Source organism: Cynocephalus volans, chromosome 13 (genome assembly GCF_027409185.1).
Source record: "Cynocephalus volans isolate mCynVol1 chromosome 13, mCynVol1.pri, whole genome shotgun sequence".
In the NCBI taxonomy this organism is placed as follows: Eukaryota; Metazoa; Chordata; class Mammalia; order Dermoptera; family Cynocephalidae; genus Cynocephalus; species Cynocephalus volans.
The window spans coordinates 50,159,135-50,180,931 of NC_084472.1; the positions used below are offsets into that span (position 1 = coordinate 50,159,135).

The following is a 21,797-nucleotide window of genomic DNA, read 5'->3' on the forward strand; positions in this document are numbered from 1 at the left end:
TTCACAAATACATATCCAGCTCCTAGCTCTGTGTGGCACGTGGTAGGTGGTCAAATATTTATTGAATCAACAATCGAGTACACCCCAGAACTCTGAGATGACTCACATCTAGTACAGCCTTCCTGCGGTCACTAGGAAATAGAAATTATCTTCCATCGTTCCATTGTTAATTTTTAGGCACTGACAGGTGGCCAGTAAACCTGACCCGGTGTGACTGGGTTTGAGATAGGGTGATTGCAAGTCTAAACTTAAATTTCAAGCTAGATAATCAATTTATTTGGTTAAACAACCTTGTTTGCTTTACAGAATTGTCTTTCTTTCCTAAATGCAAACATTCTTTGTGCTATCTTAATTCGTTAAACTATTTATTACAGGGTAAAGTATTTTAACACTACCAAGTACTCAACCAAATACTACAGTGTTTCCAAAACAGCATAATTATAAACTGTCATGCCTGGATGAACCAACTGCTTAAGGACATTCTAGCCCAGTGATTCTGCTAAAGTATAGTACTCCGTGATCCACCATGTAATATAGATATAGCTGTATATTTTATTCTTATAATTAGATCCCGGTAAGTTTGGGCTTATTTAATTTTTGTGATTTCCTTAAGATGACAAATACAACTTTAAATTCTTGGGAAATATTTTAAACTAATCAAAGTTCCTCTGGAAAGAAACCTCAATATTGAAATGTGATACATTTGAAGTGACATGTCTAAGATGGCATAAACCCAGGCAGACTCATAAAACAAATTAAGACTGTGAATAGCAGAGGCAAATCAGAAAATTAATACAACAAATATAAAAATTGATTGGACAATACATACAGGAAGCCAAAGCCTATATTCTTACCTACTCACAATTCAGTTTCAGAGATGCCAATTTTCTATTTGTTTTACTATTTTAAAAAATATTCCTTGAGTTGTCTGAATTCTACATTCTAGGGTATCTATACTGTGTTCATCTTTTGTATGTATTTGGAGTGCCAGATACTTAAAGAAACACCGCATGAAACTTTTTATAGTTTTAGTCCTATTATTACTCTCATGAAAGTTCCAAATTTCATAAAACGGCTTTTCTTCACATGAACTATTTCTTCCTCATGCAGCCATAGGTTTTTACGAGCCCGGAGTGGACTTGGGTGGCCAAAAATGAATACTACACCTCCTCTAATATGCAAAAATGCTATGATTACAGATCTACTTTATTATTACTTTGAATAGGTGGACTTTGTGATCTTTTATTTCTATTCACAGCCTCGCTTGGTTCCTCTTTATAAGATGTATATTTACCAGCAAAGAGAAAGAGACAGACAATGATGACTACAGTATTTGCAGAGAAGTAAATCAATAACCATAGTGCAGACTATATTCAATGTTTAAGGGAAGAAACTAACAGTATTGAGTACTTCCTAACACCAGGTATTGTACACAGTACTTTCACTTAATGTTATCTTATTTAATGTTCTATTTCATTTATTTAGTGTTATTTTCTTTTATTTTTATCCTAACCCCATCAGGGAAAACATCCCTTTAATTCTTACAGGGCTCACCTTTTCCATTCTCTGGACAAGGTTCTCCAATTCTGTGACTTGACTGTGTTTTTCTTCAAGTTTTTCAGCAACTTGACTGAGATTTTCAACATGTTGTTGCAATTTCTGTTCTTTTTCAAGCTTGTTAACCTTTGGTCAGAAAAACAGTTGTCAAACTCTTGTTTTTATTAAGCCAAAACACATATTATCTCCTTCTATAATTTTCTAACTAGCTAAAAAAATTAAGAATTCATACTTGTTTGAAATCACTCATTTGATTTCAGTGTTTCCTCTAAAATAAACCTGATGGGCTACAAAAACACTAAATCAATAGAGAATTAATAATATATAAATATTATTCCTAGAATGTTTACATTTGTCACCATAAAGTATACTTCTTGAACTGGATATGAAAGAGAAATAATAATTTAAGAAAAGCAACATTTTTTGCTTTTTCTCAAGAAAAGTTATCTAGAACAAAGATCAAATCTTATATACCCAACTAAAAAATGTTCTATTTTTACTTATAAATTGTCATAAAAACAGAATAATTATCCCCACTGCGTCAAAGGGTTACTTCACAGGCACACAGCAGTTGTGCTGAAAGACCACAGAAGAGATGTCTCCATCTGGCAGCCCATAGGCCACACTTGGGAATGTTTAGACCTCCTTCTAACACGCACACACATGTCTGCATGTGTATTTAACAGAACTCAAAATTTCACAGTAAAAAATAGAAGCGTCTGGCTTCCTTTGGAAACAACTGGTGGGGCATCCCTGCCAGGCCACTCCAGGCTGGGGCTGAACCCCCATCACTGGGACATGAGCATCTCTCCCCTCAGGGCCCACTGCTCACACAGCGCACCTCCCGTCCACGCCTGCCAGTTCATGCAACTCACTTATGTTCTTCATCCGCACCCTGCATGCAGATGAGTTTGCGACCGTCACAGCCTGAAGCATGATAGATGTCACCTTGGCAGTGGATTTCCTACTGTGCTCCCCTGGGGACCTCCCTATGGCCTGAGTTGGCAGAGACCCAGGCATAGCCTCACCCCAGCATGAACGAACTTCCCCTTAGCTGATTTGTATTTTGAGTTTCAGTAAACACACCCACATACATACACACACAGACACACACACACACACACACACTTTTTTCTCCTCTAGTCCTAGAACACATTTTTCAGATAAAGCTTTATTGATCCTGGTAAACATCAAATTTAAAAACAAACAAAAAACACACTTTTTTGGACATGTTTTTATATTTTTATTTATAAATACTTATATATTAAAATATAAAATTCTATTAATTTTTTTATAATATAGACAAACATACATACATGGTTTTTGTTTGTTTTTATTTTTTAACCTAAAAAATGTATCCTAGGACCAAAAAAATTGGTAACCATATCTCTAGCCTAAGTCTTTCATTCTAGAGACAAGGAAACTGAAGTCTAGAGAGGCAGAATGACTCTAGTCCAGGTCATCTAGTGATCCAAAGGCAGACCTAGGACATAAGTCATCGGCCAGGTCACCTGGGCTGGCCCTGACTCGCAGGCAGGTGGCACTGCCTCCCTGCCACCTGAGCTCACAGGGTTCTGGGAAAGGACAGCAGCACAACAGCTCAGCAACATCTGGCATCAGGCTAAGCAGGGCTGGGGAAATCAGCACCCTGCCCCTTCCCCCCCCCCCCCAGCTGGCCAAGTCACATGACCATTGCTTATTTCACACTTAATACCTCCAAAAAGAGAAACTGAATGGCCCAGGTGGGGGGGTAGTTCTCCAATAGACAAGCTGCTAATCGGTACCTGGAGTAAGTGTTTACTGTCTTCATGCTTTTTCCTGACTTCTTCAGATTGCGCTTGGTAGTTTTGAAATAATCTCTGGGCCACGTTTCTCAGAGCCGCTGCTCCTGCCTCTCTGGAGGCTTCCAGCTAGGAAAAAAAGGTCACTATGCATTGTTTTGATATTTACAATAAAAAAGATTAAAGGCAGAATAGTTTGATGGGCAATTAAACACATAGAGGCTGTAACTGCACCTTTTATGCCCGCATAGTCAATGGATAGGAGAAATGACACTGTTACCTGGTAAGAGGAAAATGCAAAATGAGAAAGCCCCCATTTATGGGGGCTGTCAACACATACAGACTTGCTCTGGCCAAGACCAAACAGAGCTCTATGAACTTCGATGCCTTGCTTTTATAGACCACACCCTTCAAAGGACTCCACGGTACCCTATCAGCTTGTACACTTATTAGCAAGCCTTTTATCATTGATGACCACAACAGTACTAAAAGGTGTATCTTCCTAAAATAGAAGTGGGACAAGGTTGAAGTTTTAAGGGCAACGATACTAGAGTCTCTTGAATCTTTCAAGGATTTAACCTAAGGAAATAATCAAAGATGGCTACAAAGATTTACCTACCAAGATATTCATTGCAGGATTAACTACATATCAAATAAACCCCAAAAAGGAAAATATAAAGCATACAACAATAGATTAATTAAACAAAAAATGAGACATTTGGCCATTAAGGCTTTAATTAATACTTATTAAATACACAAATACATAAACAGTTTTTAAAACTTATTGTGGTAAGAACACAACATGAGATCTACCCTCTTAAATTAGTAAGTGCACAGTGCAATATTGTTAACTATAGGCATGACGTCGTAAGCAGTTCTCTAGAACTTATTCATCCTGCATAACTAAAACTTCATTGAACTTTTGTAAGATTTTTTAAATAATAAAAGTAGTCGCCAAAATAAAACAGTGACATTTAATTTGTGAAATATAAAATGCTTCTCTGAGTATGTGAGCATATGTGTAGACCTCTGGATGGTGTGGATGTCTCTCTGCTTTTACAAACCATGAATGCTAACTATCACTAGCTCAAAGGCTCAAAAAACACAATTTGAAATTTCTCCTGTTAGTCATACCTTGATTTTCAATACTTCATTTTCTTTGTTCACTTCTAAGAGCTGTAGGTCTTTCCCTTTCATCTTTTCCATGAGTGAATCCAAGCTACAAGAAGAGGGATCCGTTTCAGCATCAGAGCCATTCTGAGTGTTTCCACAGCGCTGAAATGGACAAACATGAAAAACATAGACCTAACTATCCCTTTCCTCTACAAACTTTGACAACAATAATTACCACTCATTCTATAAGAGGGGGGAGAGGGAGGGAGGAAAAGGAGGAATTGATAAAGGGACATGAAAATCTACTATATCGTATATTGATAAATCAAAATAAAATAAGAAATAAAAAAAGAGGATTCGGGTCAGCACAAATAAAATAAATCTTTTGAATCTCAAACATCAATGGGGAATTCTAGATGCAGCAGCTGGCCTCTATATTTGCTTAAATTTTAACAGATTCTCATATAAAAAGATGTGGAACTACAACTTCTATGACTTTTATATTTCCTATAATTTCAAATATATTGTTAAATGCTTCTTAGTAAATAAATAATACCCACAAGGCCAGATTTATTTTTTTCTAAGTTGTGGACATGAATATATTTTGGTTACATTGCATTATAGATCAATACGATCAGACCTAATTGTTATAAAACTTAACATTCACTGTTCAATGGTGCTTCACTGTAATCACCTAATATTAAATTTCCAACCAGAGATATCAGAACTATGTATTAATACCAATGTAATGCTACGTAAACTCCAACTCACTGAAAACACACTAAGAGCATAAATCTCATCTGGAATTGTGGGCACATGTAGGTGGAAGGGAAATCAGAAAACATCTAACTTAACCCATCAGTTTTATAGATACAGAAACTGAGGATCAGAGCCCAGTTCATGGGGCAAGTGAGTAGTAGAGCTCATCGCACAGGCTCTTGATCATCCTTCTGTGCTCTTCCTGCTCTTTCAATTTACTTCAAGGTAGACAGAGAAATTGCTGTACAATTACACCTGTCCTACAATTATAACAACCTCTGTTCATTAAGCATATATCATGGGCCAGGTCATCTTTTACATGTTTTATATACACTCCTTTGTCTGAATACTTAAAACACCAGAAGGTACTACGCTCTTTATACAGATGAAGAAATTGATAATGAGAGAATTTAATAAGCTCAAGCTTATTCCCTGCCAGAACCAGAATTAGAACCCAAGTTTGTTTGAAAACAAAGCCTACAGTCTTTCCACGACAATATACTGACTACATTTATATAAACAAAAAGCAAAAAGAACAAAGTGCATATAGATAATATCCTCCCTCACCATAACTCTGCCACAGTTTTGATTTTTATAGTCCAGACCCTAGTGCATTCTCTCACTTCCCATATACAGACTAGGAATTATTTTCTTTTCTGATTTGTTAAAGAATATCTGACAGAAAGCCTCTTGCAGAAGGTAGATTATTGGCAGTGGTAGATGGCTACAAGGTCGTAGCTCGGTGCTTCTCAAACTTTAATCTGCCTCCGAATCACTTCGCAGTGATAGATCTGATTAAAAATGCAGATACTGAACAAGGAGGTCTGGGGTGGAGGCCTAGGTCCTGCATTTGTCACAAGCTCCTGGTGATGCTGCTGCTGCTGGGGCTGTAGACCACACGGTGAGATCCCCACAAGGCCAAGGAGGCTAATATTTTGATGCTTGGGTGATCTGCTAACTTCGTGGTTGGAGATGGCTGAAGCAGACACACTGGCAACACAGTGTCATCTCCATTCCTAACAATGTACTCTTATTAAGGCCACCAATGACCTCCACATTGTTATATACAAGGGTCAGTGTTCAGTGCTGAACTTATTTGTCCCTTGGACAGCATTTAACAGAGTGGTCCCTCCCCCCTTTCTGTAACCTGTCCCTCACTTGCCTTCAGTGACTCCTCTCCTGCTTTTTCTTGTCATTCACTAGATTTTCAGCCTCCTGTGATGGTTCTTCTTCCTCCCAATATCTAAACATCAGAAGCCTCAAGACTCAGTTCTTAGATCTTCTCTCATTTCTATCTACAATCACACACTTGGGAAAACCCCAATTTCAGAACTTTAAATACCATCCATAATGCCCAGAATCTCTGTCCTGTAGCCTTGACCTTCCAGCCCAGACCTCCACCTTCAACTCTAGAATCATCTGTCCATCAGCCTATTAGGAGTCTCCACCTGGAGGTCTAACAGTTGACTTAACATAGCCAATCCTTGATTTTTGATCTTTTCTATTATTCCCAAACATAATCTTTATTCCAGTTTCAAAGCACTCAATTTAAGACTATAATTAATGTTAGTTGTGTTAACTTGAGAGGCTGAGGATGACACAGGGGACTATGTTTATGCATGAGAGCATCACACCCTATGTTCTGGTGTACTCTGTGGCCATACCATATAGTGGATAACACTGATGAGGTACACTTGGCTCAGATGAGATTTAACCTGGCATAGGCCAGACAAGGCTAATTGCAGATTGCTCCATCTCAGGTAGATAAGACTAGTCTTGGTAGAGGGGAAGCATTTAAGCTTACTGACGGTCAGACAAGGTCTTCGCTCACCTCAGGCCTAATAGCTTCAACTGTGTGCCCACTGGTGTGGCCCAGGTAAGCCTAAAAGCTTATACCTTTGTCTCTCTTTGGGAAATGTTGCTGCCATGTATGTTGGCTGAGCCAATATCTTCCCACATACTTTAGCTAAGTAAGCATGTTAAAAATATTCTACTAAGGTCTGACCATTGCAATCTGACTCCACTAATGACATCTGTCACATATTCCATACATATGGCCCTTACATGTTTAGATGAAATATTTACACATAAAATATTGTAACATTCATCCTTCAAAGTTTCAAAGAATTTAATAATAACCAAAAAGTATTAGATAAAGTCTATATGGCTTTATGCTAATTTTCTGCAGGAATAAGAATAGTAGATGTTGACAAATTCATTACCTTTGCATCTAGTTTATGATTTGTACTGTTACGTCCCACTTCATCTTTAAACATTTGATTTCGGATCTTTTCTAGAGTAGTTCGAATCTAGAGGAAAATATAAAACATTTTATATTTTTCAAAGACGTTTAATGCCAAATACTTGTTTTCTGTTACCAGCTACAGGGTTCTTAAGTTATCTAGAAACTAATACATATATACTGATGTCAGATTTAAATAACTGCCATCAACCTAACTTGCATTTAGGCTAATCTTGTTTAGATTGCTGAAAATAGCATTTGGTCTTTATAGGTCTTTCTCAGACAAACCTAAAATATGGTAACCTAAATGAATATTTTACTACAAAATAAATATTATTTAGTAATTAGTACTTAATACTATTTAGCTCTATTTTGTCTATATAGTCATTTAGTACTAATTTATTATTTAGTAATCACTATAAAACAATTACTATTTAGTAATCACTACAAAATAATTACTATCTAGTAATTACTACAAAATAATTACTATTAAGTAATTACTACAAAATAATTACTATTAAGTAATTACTACAAAATAATTACTATTAAGTAATTACTACAAAATAATTACTAAGAGGGGATCATCCAAATTTATGCATGGAATATAAGCCCCATGTCTTGATGACCTATGGAATGGTAAAGCACTCATGGATGATTTAATTAATTGATCTGAACAAGTTATGAACTATGTCAATTGATCCATCTGTTCTAAGAAACAATAAAAATATATACTTTTGTCAGCTATTATCATCTTGGATTCTCATAAGACTTCACATTTTTAATGAAGTAACATGCTGACATGTTGAGGCTGGCAATACCCACCCTGAACTGTGAAAAGGCACAAGGTAAGGAGAGACTGACTCAGCAGGAAACATAAACGTCTATTCAGGAACACATCATCAACACTCACAAAACAACTGGGAAACAGCATAAAACAGTAGGAAATCCAGCGGTGAAAAGTGTGGGTGTTTTGAACCCTCTTGGCCCATTCTTCGGTTTTACTGGTGAAGAAAATTATTTTACTCCAAGTGTAGGAATGATTTCATATCCTCAAGAGAAATTACTAAACATGTGCTCAAATTTCTGCTATCAAGAATGTCCTTTGCCAGACTAGGTTTGTTCCTTTTCATATGTTATTTGGAGAGGAAAACAAGGTCCACCAACCCATATTAGAATCTATCTTAAAAATCCTATCATGCTAATGATTCCCAGGACCCACATACCTTTCTCACATATTCAGTTTCTTCAATAATGTGAGCTGCTGTCGACTCATACAAGGCGGGATTATCTTCTATCTTACCCCTGGAGGGAACTTCTGTGGTCACTGTTACTGTTGTCATTGCGAATTCTGGCTTTAGAAAATCACAAATCAGCCCAGCAAAAAAGGCTTTTTGATTATATGATTATATGGCTCGTAAACTGAAAGAAGTTGTTTTATCACTGCAATCAAATATAGTTGGAAATTTTAAGTCATTGGTATCCGTATATATTCTTAAATCCAGGAATTACTTTAATATAAAACACTACCACCTGAAACAATCATTTTTTTAAAATGTAAAAATTAAACACTCTGAGAAGGAAAAATGTGAAATTTCTCTTTTTATTCAACATCATCTTTGCAACATCAGACTATAAAACCTCAAGAGTAGGGATCATATCTTTTTCATTTTTATATTCTGGCACATTGTAAGTGCTTAATAAATGTCTGTGGAAGTAACATAATACAATTATAACAAAATCGTGTTGTGTACGTGTCTTTATACATCATGTGTAAAGGCTATTTACTCAAGAAATATATGTATTAGTGAAAGACTAAAAAAACCCAAATGCCCAACAACAACAACAAAAAATGACTGGTTGAATAAACTGTCTGCTGGTAGAGACTCATCTGCACAATTTATTATTCAATAAAAAAGCATGGTACAGAAATGAATATACAGTATCATGTTTTCTGCAAATATAAGAAGGGTGGGACATATGAATGGAAAGGGAAAAATTTATGTCCTATAGTTTTGACACTGATCCATATAAATATTTTACCTAGTTATAAACAAAATTAAAAGAAAAAGTAATCATCCAAAATAAAAACAGAATGAAACAAATGAAATAAATAAATATATCTATATATCAAGTCGGTGGCATAACCACAGGAATTATTTCAAGTGATTTAAAAACACATGCCAGGGACTATTTATCTCTGGAGTGCTATACAATATTCTAAGAACAAAAAGAATGGCAAAAAAATGTTAAACTATCTTCACTAATAACATTATTAGTGGAAATACTGGTATTGCTATTTCGAAACTACTAATGTGTGTGTATTCATGTGTGTATATGTGCACAGTTTCATAGTGTAGAATAAAACCAGTAAGTAATTGCATAAATGCCATAAAGAATTAAGATTTTTAGCATACAAGAAAAAATAAACATAGAACCAAAAATGTTAGGTAAAAACCTTATAATCTAAATTGGAATTATGAAGCTGAAACCAGCTGCAACGAGGCAAGCTGCCACCACTGCCCCCGGCCCTGCCAAGGTCCTGAGGTCTGGAGCCGGGGGAAGCAAAACCCAGCCACAACCAGGTACAGAGCACACCAAAAACACCATTTTCATGCAGGTAGCCCACCATAGCCACCGCAATTGCCATGGCTGCCGCAGAGGCAGCTAGTCTCTATAGCAGCACTCACGGCCACTGGGCAGATGTCATTCCAGACTCTCAACTGTATTCACACAAGGAGTGGCACCAGCACAGAACAAAAAAATAAAAAATAAAAAGAAGAGGTTCTCTCTCTCCACAAAGCACTCCAAAGAGATAGAAGCAGCATCTGATTTATGATAGTAGGGGAGGACTTGATCACACCTGTCTCAGTACTGGACAGATCATCTAGGCAACAAACCAACAGAGGAACAGTTAATCTATCAGATGGAGAGAACGAGTCTATGGTTATTAGAGGGGAAGGGGGTAAGGAAGGGGAGAGATTGGATAAGGGGCTTAAAGAATAAGTATGATTTGTAACAATGAATATGCTAATAAAAAAATCCTTCCCACAAAAAATGAAAATAAAAAAAAATTGGAATTATGAGTATAAAATAATGATGTATTTTCCTTTAAAAATACATATTTTACCTCCATCCATTGAAAAGAAATAGTAGTAATTAGCACTCCTGGGGGCCAGACTGTGGTTTTTATATATCATATCCTCCTAAAAAGAAATAAACCAAGGCTTCTTGGCTGATTCAGTTTGGGGCAAGAAATGTATAAAGTGAGAGTGAGATATCTGGTTATACCAGTGAGCAAAAATGTGATCAGATACTGCCTGAATAGGACACAAAAGCCATCCTGAAGAGGAATGACTTTGATGGATTGAAACATATCAAAAATGTTAAATGATGACAGGAGGAAAAACCTGTCCACTTTGGAAGTTGATAAGGCAACAATTCAATGAAGGAAGGAAGACCACAATTATATTAAAAACTGGCACACACAAAAAAACCCAGAAAACAAAAAAACACAAGCATTTTTCTTGCCTTTACTATAGGTGATGAGGGCAAGTTTTCTACGGAATTCTGCTAATAAATTCAAAAGGATTGATAGAATTAGAAAATCTGCATTTTGCAACCACTTACGAAGTAATAGATCTAAGTAACAATCATTAACCAAAGTTAAAAACATTAGGTGAGAGTTTAATGAAGAATACATTAACCTGAGAGACACCATTAATCAAACTTAACGTAACTAAAAATTGCCATAAATTGACAATCTTAAGAGATACATGACCAAATGCAATATATGAATCTTGTTTGGATTCTGACTCAAACAAACCAACTATATGAAGGCATTTTTGAGACTGGCTGGATAATAGATGATGACAAAGAATAATTGTTATTTTGCTAGCTGTTATAACAGCATTATGACATTCCTGTAAAAGATCTTATCTATTAGTGATACCTACTGAATTATTTGTAGGTGAAATGATATTACATTTGGAACTGCTTTAAAATACTCGAGCACAGAGGAAAAAATGGGGTGGGTATAAAGATGAAAGTTGTTTACCAAAATATATGTAATTGTTGAAGCTGGATGATGGGTAAATAGGATTCATTATATTCCTCTATCTACTTTGGTTTTGTTTGTAATTTCCATAATAAATAGTAAAGTACTAAAAAGTAAACTAAATTAAAAGCCCTGGGAGGTAGGATTATTGATCCTATTTTAATGATAAGGAAGCCAAGACTCCCATAGTGATGTTAACTTACCCAAGATCACAGTAGAAACAGCAGAGCTAAAACTCAAAACTTGGTCCTGAACACCAAGATCAAGGGTGTTTCCATCACGTTAAGGTTGGTTTCCCTAGAGAGAAACAACAACAACAAAAAAAAATATTTAAAATCTAGCAATGTCCTATGCTGCTAAAAAACATAAGATTTTCATATTTGCCAGCATCTCTTTGCAACAAGATAGCTTCTGGGAATACCTCAAAGTCCTGTATTCATCCTTTAATCTTCAATGAAATTGGCAGAGCATGCCAAGAATTTTTCATTTTATTATAAATCCTCTTAGCAGCCATGGCTTCTATTTGTTTCAGCTGAAGTTGACTTGGCAGCAGTAACTCTGCTTTTGCAAAATACGGGTGGAAGCACTTCTCTTATTTGGTCCTGTGAAATCTCTTCTGGGATTAAAGTCTTGGTCCAAAACAACATTTAAATGCTTGAAGCAAAAGAAACACCCACAGAGACAATAAGCAACATGCTTGGCAACCAGAGGGAGACAGTCAGGCCAACAGGGTAGGGGGCAGCAGACCATAGACTGTGTCCCCAATGTGGCTTCAGGCCTGTTTGTTCAGTCTGCGAGCTAAGAATAGTTCTTATATATTTGGATGATTGAAAAAAAATCAAAAGGAGAATAACATTTCATAACACATGAAAGTTACATGAATTTCAAATTAAGTATCCGTAAATGAAGTTCTCCTCTAACCCAACCATGGCCATGTGTGTGCACTCATCTACGCTGCTTTGGCATTACAACAGCAGAGTTTAGTTGCAACAGAGAGAGTGTGGCAAGCAAAGCCTAAAATATGAACTATCTGTCCCTTACTCAGGAAAATATGCTGAGCCCCAGGTTAGGGCAGGGAAGGGGGTGGGAGGAGAACCAGTGGGGAAATAGAGGCAAGTGCAGCAATGAGCCTGGCCTGAGTTGGATTTTTTCCTCCAGTTCAATCGTCCATAGTCCCATTTTATTTACTTTCATTCTTCTTTTTAGTACATTTTGCATTGTGTACACTAACAAATGATAAGAGGAATTTTATCATAGAAATGAATCACTTTAGAATGGATCCCATCGTATTCTCACCATCTTTCGTAATCTGAAAATTGCATTTGGCCTCACATCATATATCCTAAAATACACTCTCTTATGTGCCTTTTATTCTCAATATCAAGAAATTCTACTCCTTAATCACTGGTATTTCTGAAAACATCCCACCACCTTTCCCACTCACTGCTTAGGCCATCTTAAACAAGTTATATAAAAATCTTAGCCTTAACTTACATTGCTGTAAGTTAAAATCTAGAGTTGTGAAAATGAGTTTTTTTAAAAATGCCTGGTTGCAGAAGGCACTCAATCAACAGGAACTATCAATATCGTTGTTCCTGTTATTTTATATTATTAATAACCACAGAAGACAAGCAGTCCATAACAGAGGGGTAGTTCAGGCCCATCTGGCTGGGAAGTTTTATGAGCATATCCAACTGTAGCCATATGAAATTAAATTCCAATTCTCTCCTTCAGAAAACTTTGGTACCCACAGTCCTTGATTTGTATAAAGAAACCCAATGGGAGCTTTAAGCCAGCAAAGTCCAAATTGCCATATGGCATTACCATCCTGGGGAAAATCCGTGTTAGCATTTTATTTCAGCCAGGAGTAGATTAGGCGGATAAATTTTTCAAAATAAAACACAATCAGTTAATTAAAGTGAGGAAAGACTTTTATTTGTTTTACACTAGAATGGATTGAAGATGGCTTACTAGTGGCATCACGCCAAGAGGAGTTATTTCCTAGATCAGGGCTTTTCGCACAGGAGGAGAGGGGCTGAACAGCAAGGCTCTGTCACCTAACTTCCAGCCAAAGAAGCTCTGCTTTGTTCTGCCATAACACACTGAATTCTTCCATGAGGATTTCCGTGAAGAAAGAGGGTTCTACAGCCAAAAGGTTTAGAGGCGGACTGCCTACTTTTATGGCCTCCTTCCTACACTCAGTAGCTGTGTGACCTTGGGCAAGTTCCTTATCCTCTCTGTGCCTCAGTTTCCTTAACAGTAAAATGCAGGTAATACTGACAATAATACTCAACATGTGGTTGTTCAGGAGTTAACATGTCTCAAGCATGTGTAACAGCACATATAACACATAATAAATGATTTGTACATGTTTGTCCAATGAGTAAATAAAATACGAACCATCATTCACATTAAGGCTAACAAAGAATCTGAATAGTTTTTTTTCCCTGCAGGGAAGAACCAGATAATATTTTAATCTGCAGACTGAGGTGGGGTATGAAGGAAAATTTATTTGGGGTGATTTTAATACTAGCAAATCCATGGTACTGATTCTTTATTGCTAATGCATCAATAATCTGTCAATATTCCCAACTAATAATGCTAACATCTAATGAATGGTTTTCAATCTCCAAAGCAATGCACACACGTTACTGTGAACTGTAATCATATGATACGTCAACACATCACTGAGCACCCAGGATAATGTAACTAAACCTACTACTCTGTTTAACGAAATGAAAATAGATAAACTACTATGTAATAAACACATATAAGGCTCTGTTATGGGTCGAATTATATCCCCTCTCCAAACTCATATGTTGAAGCCCTAACCCCCAATACCTCAGAATATGACCTTATTTGGAAATAAGGTTGTTGCAGACATAATTGGTTAACTAAAATGAGGTCATAGTATGGTAGGGTGGACCCCTACTCTGATATGACTGATATTCTTATAAAAAAAGGGAAATCTGGAGAGAGATACGTGCACAGGGAGAGTACCATGTGAAGTTGAAGGCAAGATTGACGGGATGCTTCTACTTGCCAAAGAACACCAAAGACTCCAGCAAACCACCAGAGGCTGAGACGAGGCATGGAACAGATTCTTCCTCACAGCCTCAGAAGGAACCAGCCCTGCTGACACCTTGATCTCAAACTTGTAGCTTCCAGAACTATGAAACAATGCATTTCCATGTTTAAGCCACTCGGTTTGTGGTACTTTGTTAGAGCAGCCTTAGTAAAGTAATGCAGACACTGTTTATGTTCTAGAGACTATAACAAAGGTATTTCCTTTCTTTACTCAACCCTTGATTCATTTGTTCATATAGTAAATATTTATTGAATACCTTTGTGTTAGGATCTGTGGCTACAGGGGTGAGCCAAAGACCCTGCTCTCATTGGACTTTCAGTACAAAGGGAGAGACAGACATTAAATGAATACGTAAATACATAGGGAATCTATGAGAGGTGGTGATTGTGCCATGAAAAATAGCAGATCAGGGTAATGGGATAAAAGGAGATGCTGTTTTGGATGAGCGGTGAGGGAAGCTGATCTAAGGAGACAGTGTTTGAGCAAAAGACTTGAATGAAAGCAGGTGCAAACCATGTGGTTATCTGGGAGGAGAGGGTTTCTGGGAGAAAAGTGTTCCAGGCAAAGTGGGAAAGCAAGAGCAGAGTCTGGAACTGGCTTCAAGTAGTGTTCTGAGAACAACATGGTCCACAGTGTAACCTACCTATTTTCTTTTCCTTTTCTTTTAATGTGGCAGGGCCTTTTTTTTTTTTTTTTTTTTTACGGTAGACTGAAACTTGAGACTTCCAACTTGCTTAAGGAGCTGTCTCCTTAGCCACATTAAGACAGGTCTAGCCCTGGCGGGTATGGCTCCCTGAGGCGGGTATGGCTCCCTGAGGGCTAGAGGAAAGCAACCAGCTCTGCTGACACTTTGATCTCAGACTTCTAACCTCCAGGACTCAGACGATAATTTCTGCAGAGCTGTCAGATGCTGCGAAGCTACTGGATACTGCAAGGCATAAGCAACTGACTCCAGGTGAGCCCAGACAAGTGGCCATAAAGTCTGATTGACTGCACAGAGGCTTCTCAACTTGCTTCCATAGGGCACTGACTAAGGTGCACCATGGTAGATGTTTGCATGTTTTGGCTATCTAGCTCTTGAGTCTCCTTCCCAGATATGCAGAATCACCATCTGTACGAGTCTTGCAGGAAAAGTCCTTTGCTTGTCTGTCCTCACTCCCTGCAGCTAGAGCACAGGTACAATACCTAGATTCAGCCAACCAAGTGCTCCCACCGGAAATGCCACTCAAGGCTCAGCCATCTGGCTTGCTGAAGTTGGAGGCAGTGACAACTCAGTTACTACTCAGGGAAGGGAAGAACTCTGACATAGACTGGTGCTTCCTGTCTAATGGCAGAAATGCCAGGAGGTTTCCAGAGATCAGTGACAATGCCAGAAGGACCCTGATGCACCCTTCCTGCAGCCTGATCTCGCCAAAGTATCAGCACATGGATACTCCCATTTTCCAAAACTAGTTTCCCAACTTTCCCATCAATTCTGGGAATTGCTTCATATCCTTCCAGTTAATTCCTTTTCTGCCAGAGTCAATTACTCTGGTTTGCAACCAAGAGTCCGGATTGGCTTTAGCACAGTTTCTGAGTTTTCTGTTTTTTGTTTCTCTGTTCTGGGCTAACAATTTTGTTTCTTTGTTCTTGGTCACTACTCTACAGAGCTTAGATGTTAAAAACTGAAAAAGTAAGTTACAACAAAAATGCCACAGAGATAATTAGGTTATGAAGGAGAAAAACACACACATCTCCAAACCCTTGAAGAGAATGACCGTGTCCTGATTATTAAATAGCACACCTTGTCTGCAGCTACATTACACAGCACAATGGTGACATCCAGTGTCAGCTGGCTAAATCTCAGGTGACTGTGCAGTTAACCTGAAAATCATGCACAGTATACCAAAGACATGCATGCTAACACTGAACCCAAGTTCTGTTTTCAAGCAATAGTCTAAGATTTTCTTAAGAAGAATTAATTTTATTCAATCATATGGTACTCATTTATACACACACACATATTTATATTATAACCAGTCCTATAGAAACTTATAGATATGAAATAAAAGCTATTTATTTATTTGAGGGGGGAAGTATTGAAATATTGGCACAAACACCATGTACAAATATATACTATTGACAAAGCACTGAGCCATTTACCAAAAATTATTTTCCATATATTGTCAAAATGAATCATTACAACACTGTCTTATTGTTATCATCTTCAGTATATACATAATGCAATAAGGCACAGAGAAAGATGTTTTTCAGGGTTGTATGTTGACCTCATCACTTGAACCCAGATAGGTTGACCCCAAATCCTGATGTGTTTATAATAAAATGGTCTATCTTTGCAGTTCACTGGCATAACTTGGAACTTTGAAAAACAGTTGAAGGTTTCAGCCAATGCTTGGTTCAGCAACTAAATTGCAAAGAAATGCAAATCACATGAATCCCTTCCTATGTGGGGAAGAGTGAAGGTGGGACCACGATCCGTTGAGTGACCACCATATGCCAGGTAGGAGTATGTTGTCTATAATAATCTTCACATACTCCCTGAGAGTTGGGATTATTATTTCCATTTACAGATGAGGAAACAAGGCCCAATAAGATTACACAAAAACAACTAGTTAATGATGGTCATGGCACCCCAAACCAAGAGTGGGCTGGCCCTTTCCCTTGAATCCACTCGCTCTTTCCCAGGGTCTGCTAGCTCTTCATAACTCAACAGTTTGCCCTCTGCTGCATTCTGAATGAATTTCTGAGCCTCATTTTTTGCATCCAAAATAGTTTAGAAATCAAGGTTTTCCAAAGTAAGTCACTAAGTAACAGTTGAGGAACTCCTGATGCTAGATCCCAGGTTTGTCCTTCAGGAGCCTTAGTAGATGCTGTTGTCCCAGTAGATATTCCATGAACAGAGGCTGTATTGCTTCGTGGCTTAAAAACAAGAGATTAGGACTCAGTCGGTGCTGCCTTCAAGACTCTGTTCCACTTCCTTACCAGCTGCGCAGCCTTGGAAAATTATTTAAACTCCTAAGCCTCAGCTTCCTCAACTGAAAAATTCAGATGAAAATGGTAACTTCTTCATAGAGGTATGTGGGGATTAAATGAGATAAGGCATGTAAAGTGCTTAATGGAATATCTGACACATGATACACATTAAATGAATATGAAATCACTATATTTATATTCACATCTTATTGTAGACATTTGCTTATAGGACATCATTTGAAAGTGCCAATGCCTAAGCCACATTGTCTCCTCACCGGTTCAGACAATTATTCCTCCTGCTTTGAACTTTACAATTAACAAATCAACCTAAAGCCAGTTACAACTTGTCAGTAAAGAAAATATAAAAAGGAGCAGATGTCAATGACATATATCACAGTCATTTGTAACATTTACACAGTGCCCTTTTAGAAAATCTCTTTTGTGGCTTTATAAAATATTTTAAGAGTAAACAGCTCAGGAATTTACAAAATATCTATACTTTCTAAACTTTCTAAACTCATCCTGGAGTATTTTAGCATCAACATAATTTACTTCCTTTTTAAAGTTATTCAACACAATGTAAAAAAGAGATCATACCAAGTGCTGGCAAGGATGTGAAACAGTTAGAATTCCTATCTACTGCTGATGGGAATGCAAAATATGTAGCCACATTGGACAATAGTTTGGCAGGTGCCGATACAGTTAAACACATCCTGTACAACCCAGGATTCCTACTCTCAGGTATTTACCCAAGTGAAATGAAAATTTATGGCCCATAAAACATATAGACTAATGTTTATAATTGCCAAAGGTTGCAAACAACTCAAATGTTGTGAATACTACTCAGCAATAAAAAGCAATGAACTGTGGAGTATACTAACATTTGTAAAGCAAATGTATTTCACAAGGCCTAGTTTCCAAAGCCCTGTCGTTTCAGGTATAACCTAACCTTTCAAAATTACATATGGAAATGTTAATCTTGCAAAAGACAGGAAAATTTCCCCAGGCTAAAGTCTCTGTTGTAGATAAAGAATTGTAACTACAGCAAAATTGCTGGCTCACAGACAGATGTCCTTGGAGCAGGTTAACCTACTGATTAATATGTTAAGAAAGTTGCTTTATTGTTATGTAAAAATACTGAGGAAACTGCTGTAGGAAAAGACAATATTTGCTACTAACAAGGTTTTGTTGGTAGATCAACTTAACTTTTTGCAAATTGCATTATGGAATGTCACTTTGTTATTTCACTGATGTTACCAGCCTCTATTGTTAAACTATACTTAGCCATAACTCCACCTATGTTCCTTTTCTGTAACTTTCTGGCCTAGAGAATAAATACTGAGACAGAACCCCAGTTCAGGGTTAATTTCCCGAGAAGGAATGCCTCTCTCTTGAGAGTTCCAGGAAATTAACCCCTTCAGGGTTTCTCACTGCTCAGAAGAAATGGGCTTTGAGTAATCCTTTGCATCTCTGTCATCCAGGGGAAGAGAGATGACAAAGAGACTGCAACAATGAACTACTGATACAACAACATAAAAAAATCTCAAATGCATCATCCACTTAAATGACATGTGAGAAAAGTCAAAACTACAGCAACCAAAAACAGATCTGTGGTTGCTAGGCACTGGGAGTGGGGAAAAAGATTGACTACAAAAGGGATACAGGGGACTTTGGTGAGGTGGGAGGTGGGGTGGGAGGAGGGGGATGTAGTTGTTATATATCTTGATAGTGATGGTAGTTTGGCAGGTGTAACCACTTGGTAAAGCTTACAATATTTTATACTAAAAACAAATCAAAACAAACTTAAACACTTTTATTTAAAAAATAGTAATCTGGCAGTACCCTAGAAAAAGCAAGGTACAATTGAGATTGAGATTTCAAAATCTAAGAACCCTCAATAATTTTATGAGAACTAACTAGAAGCTACAATTAACTGGATTTGTTTTCCTTCATTTGAATTATCAACCCTAAAAAAGTGAAAATGGCAAACAATAGCAATGGAGTCAGGATTGTTAGAAAGCAGACAATTGGGCTACTGCAGGAAACAAGTAGATAGAACTGTGGATACTATAAGAATAGTCAAGAAAACTTGACTTTCAGTAGGATGACTTTCCTTTTTCTTTTAAAAGGTAAGTCTTTTAAATATTTCAAGAATGTGAGTCATAAGCACTATTTACTAAGGTGGAAAGTAGGAGGAAATATACAAGAATACATAAAAAATAGAATATTTGCAACAAGATTTAAATCTTATTCATGAACTTAGAACTCTCATCTGCCCATCCTAATAGATTTCCGGATGCATGTTTTTGTTCTTCACATTTGTCCATTTACACATAGACTATTGAGTCAATAACTTAAAAAGTCTACTCAGGGCTCAAAGCAGCTGGGACCCTCCTTTTTCTCTCTGCCTCCATCAACCCTCCTGTTCCATGAAGATGTCCAGCTTATCCAAGAGCAACATCCAGCCAAAATGCAGGTGATAATAGAAAAATCATGACAACATAAGTGAACCCATCAAAATAATTAGAAGGCGATTACAGATCAGTGCTAATCAAGCCTTCTTCCTCTTGGTGAACTGACAGCATGGTGAATGCTTCCACCCTGATTCCTTAAGTATATGAAAGCAAGATGGTTGAAGATGGATTTCTGTATATTCCTCTCAGGAGACATTTGGAATAATATTGTTGGCATAAGACCAGAAAAATGCATCTGTTTTAGAACTTTTTAAATGCTTACCAATGAAAAAAAAGGGATTTTACCAACTGAGATTGGTCACTTCATCTAATTACAGATCATCAGAACAGTAAAGTTCTCACCTAGGAGTTTTAGGAAGTTGTTTTGACATTTTGAGTAGAAAAACTCAGCTCCAAATGAACACAATCAGCTTTGGAAAACTATGTGACTTAACCTAGTGTGTTATTTAATGTTATTTTCAAATGTTAGAAGTTAAAAAAAAAATCCTTTGCATTATAAGTTGCCACTGTAATAGGCCTTCAAGTCATTTTAGTGTTCTTTTATCACCAAATAAGAACTTGCAATTTGAGTAGTAACTTAAAGGCACTCAGAGTGACACAGTCTTCTCTTTAGGTTCACAGAACCTGTGTGATTTTTATAGGAGGGTTTCTGCTCAACTAGAAATCTCCCTAAGATGATTTTTAAGCATCAGCTGATGTCAAGCATGACCCCTTCAAAAATGCATTTGCCATAATGGTTGGCACAAAGCAGGGTAAATAGGGACGTATAAGAAAACAATTCTGACTGTGACTGCTGTTCAGGGTTCCTGTTTCCTAACAGAGGTATACCAAAAGTCAACACTCTTGCAGCATTATTAGGAAGCTCTTATTTGGTTTGTTCCCTAGATGGTTAAACACAGAAAACACCTCTGCCTAATAGAAATCTAGATATTTAACTATTGACTTTAATATTTAAAATTATCATAGAGGAGAATCAAACCATCAAATAAAAGGTCATCTTGTATGTTATTTTCAAAGTATGCCACCGTGAAAGCTGGACCAACATATCTGTCTTACCATTTAAAATGTAATCGTAGAATGTCACCAACTGGTGGACAAAATAGAGGATGGCCAAGGAATATAATGAATATTAATTAGCGATAAAAAGGAATCAACTATGGATACATGATACAACCCAAATGAATCTCATAATCTTTATTCTAAGTGAAAAAAGCCAGATGCTAAAGACCATATATTGTCTGATGCTGTTTGTATGCAATGACTGGAAAAGGAAAATATGAAGAGACATAAAGTAGATTACTGGTTGCCTGGGGCTGGGAGTGGTAATGGTGCGTGGCTGCAAACAGGGACCAAAGGTTTGTTGGGAATAATGAAATGATCTAAAATTGGAATGAGGTGATGATAGCACAATCCAGTAAGTTTACAAAAAATCTTTGAACTGTACACTTGGATATATTTTGTGATATATAAAGTATACTTACAATAAAGCAAATTTACTAAAAATCTTTTAATTGTACACTTGTATATATTTTATGGTATTAAATTATATTTCCAATAAGCCTGTTTTTCTAAAAAAGAATACAAAGTAAGAATAGCTTGAATAATGTCGCTGTTTTCCTCTGGGAATAAAACAGAATTGTAGTCATATTTTTCTAACATACTGGAAAGAATAATGTGATGGATAGAATTTTCTCAATTTTAAGTTTTTCATTCATTGATTTCTTCCCCTGCATTATCAGCATCAATAACTATAAGT

At 37.0% G+C, this 21,797-nt stretch overlaps 1 protein-coding gene across 1 annotated transcript in view; it reads right to left on the reverse strand.

Moving 5' to 3' along the window:
- Positions 1–21,797, reverse strand: part of CCDC68 (coiled-coil domain containing 68) — a 46,801-nt gene that overhangs the window by 22,869 nt on the left and 2,135 nt on the right. Inside the window, exons 2-7 of the mRNA XM_063077458.1 lie at positions 11,710–11,803; positions 8,676–8,800; positions 7,433–7,519; positions 4,473–4,613; positions 3,342–3,467; positions 1,555–1,683 (exon numbers count right to left, since the gene is read on the reverse strand). Of these exons, the coding sequence (XP_062933528.1) occupies positions 1,555–1,683; positions 3,342–3,467; positions 4,473–4,613; positions 7,433–7,519; positions 8,676–8,792 (600 nt within the window). The 5' untranslated portion in view covers positions 8,793–8,800; positions 11,710–11,803. The remainder of the gene's footprint in view (positions 1–1,554; positions 1,684–3,341; positions 3,468–4,472; positions 4,614–7,432; positions 7,520–8,675; positions 8,801–11,709; positions 11,804–21,797) is intronic.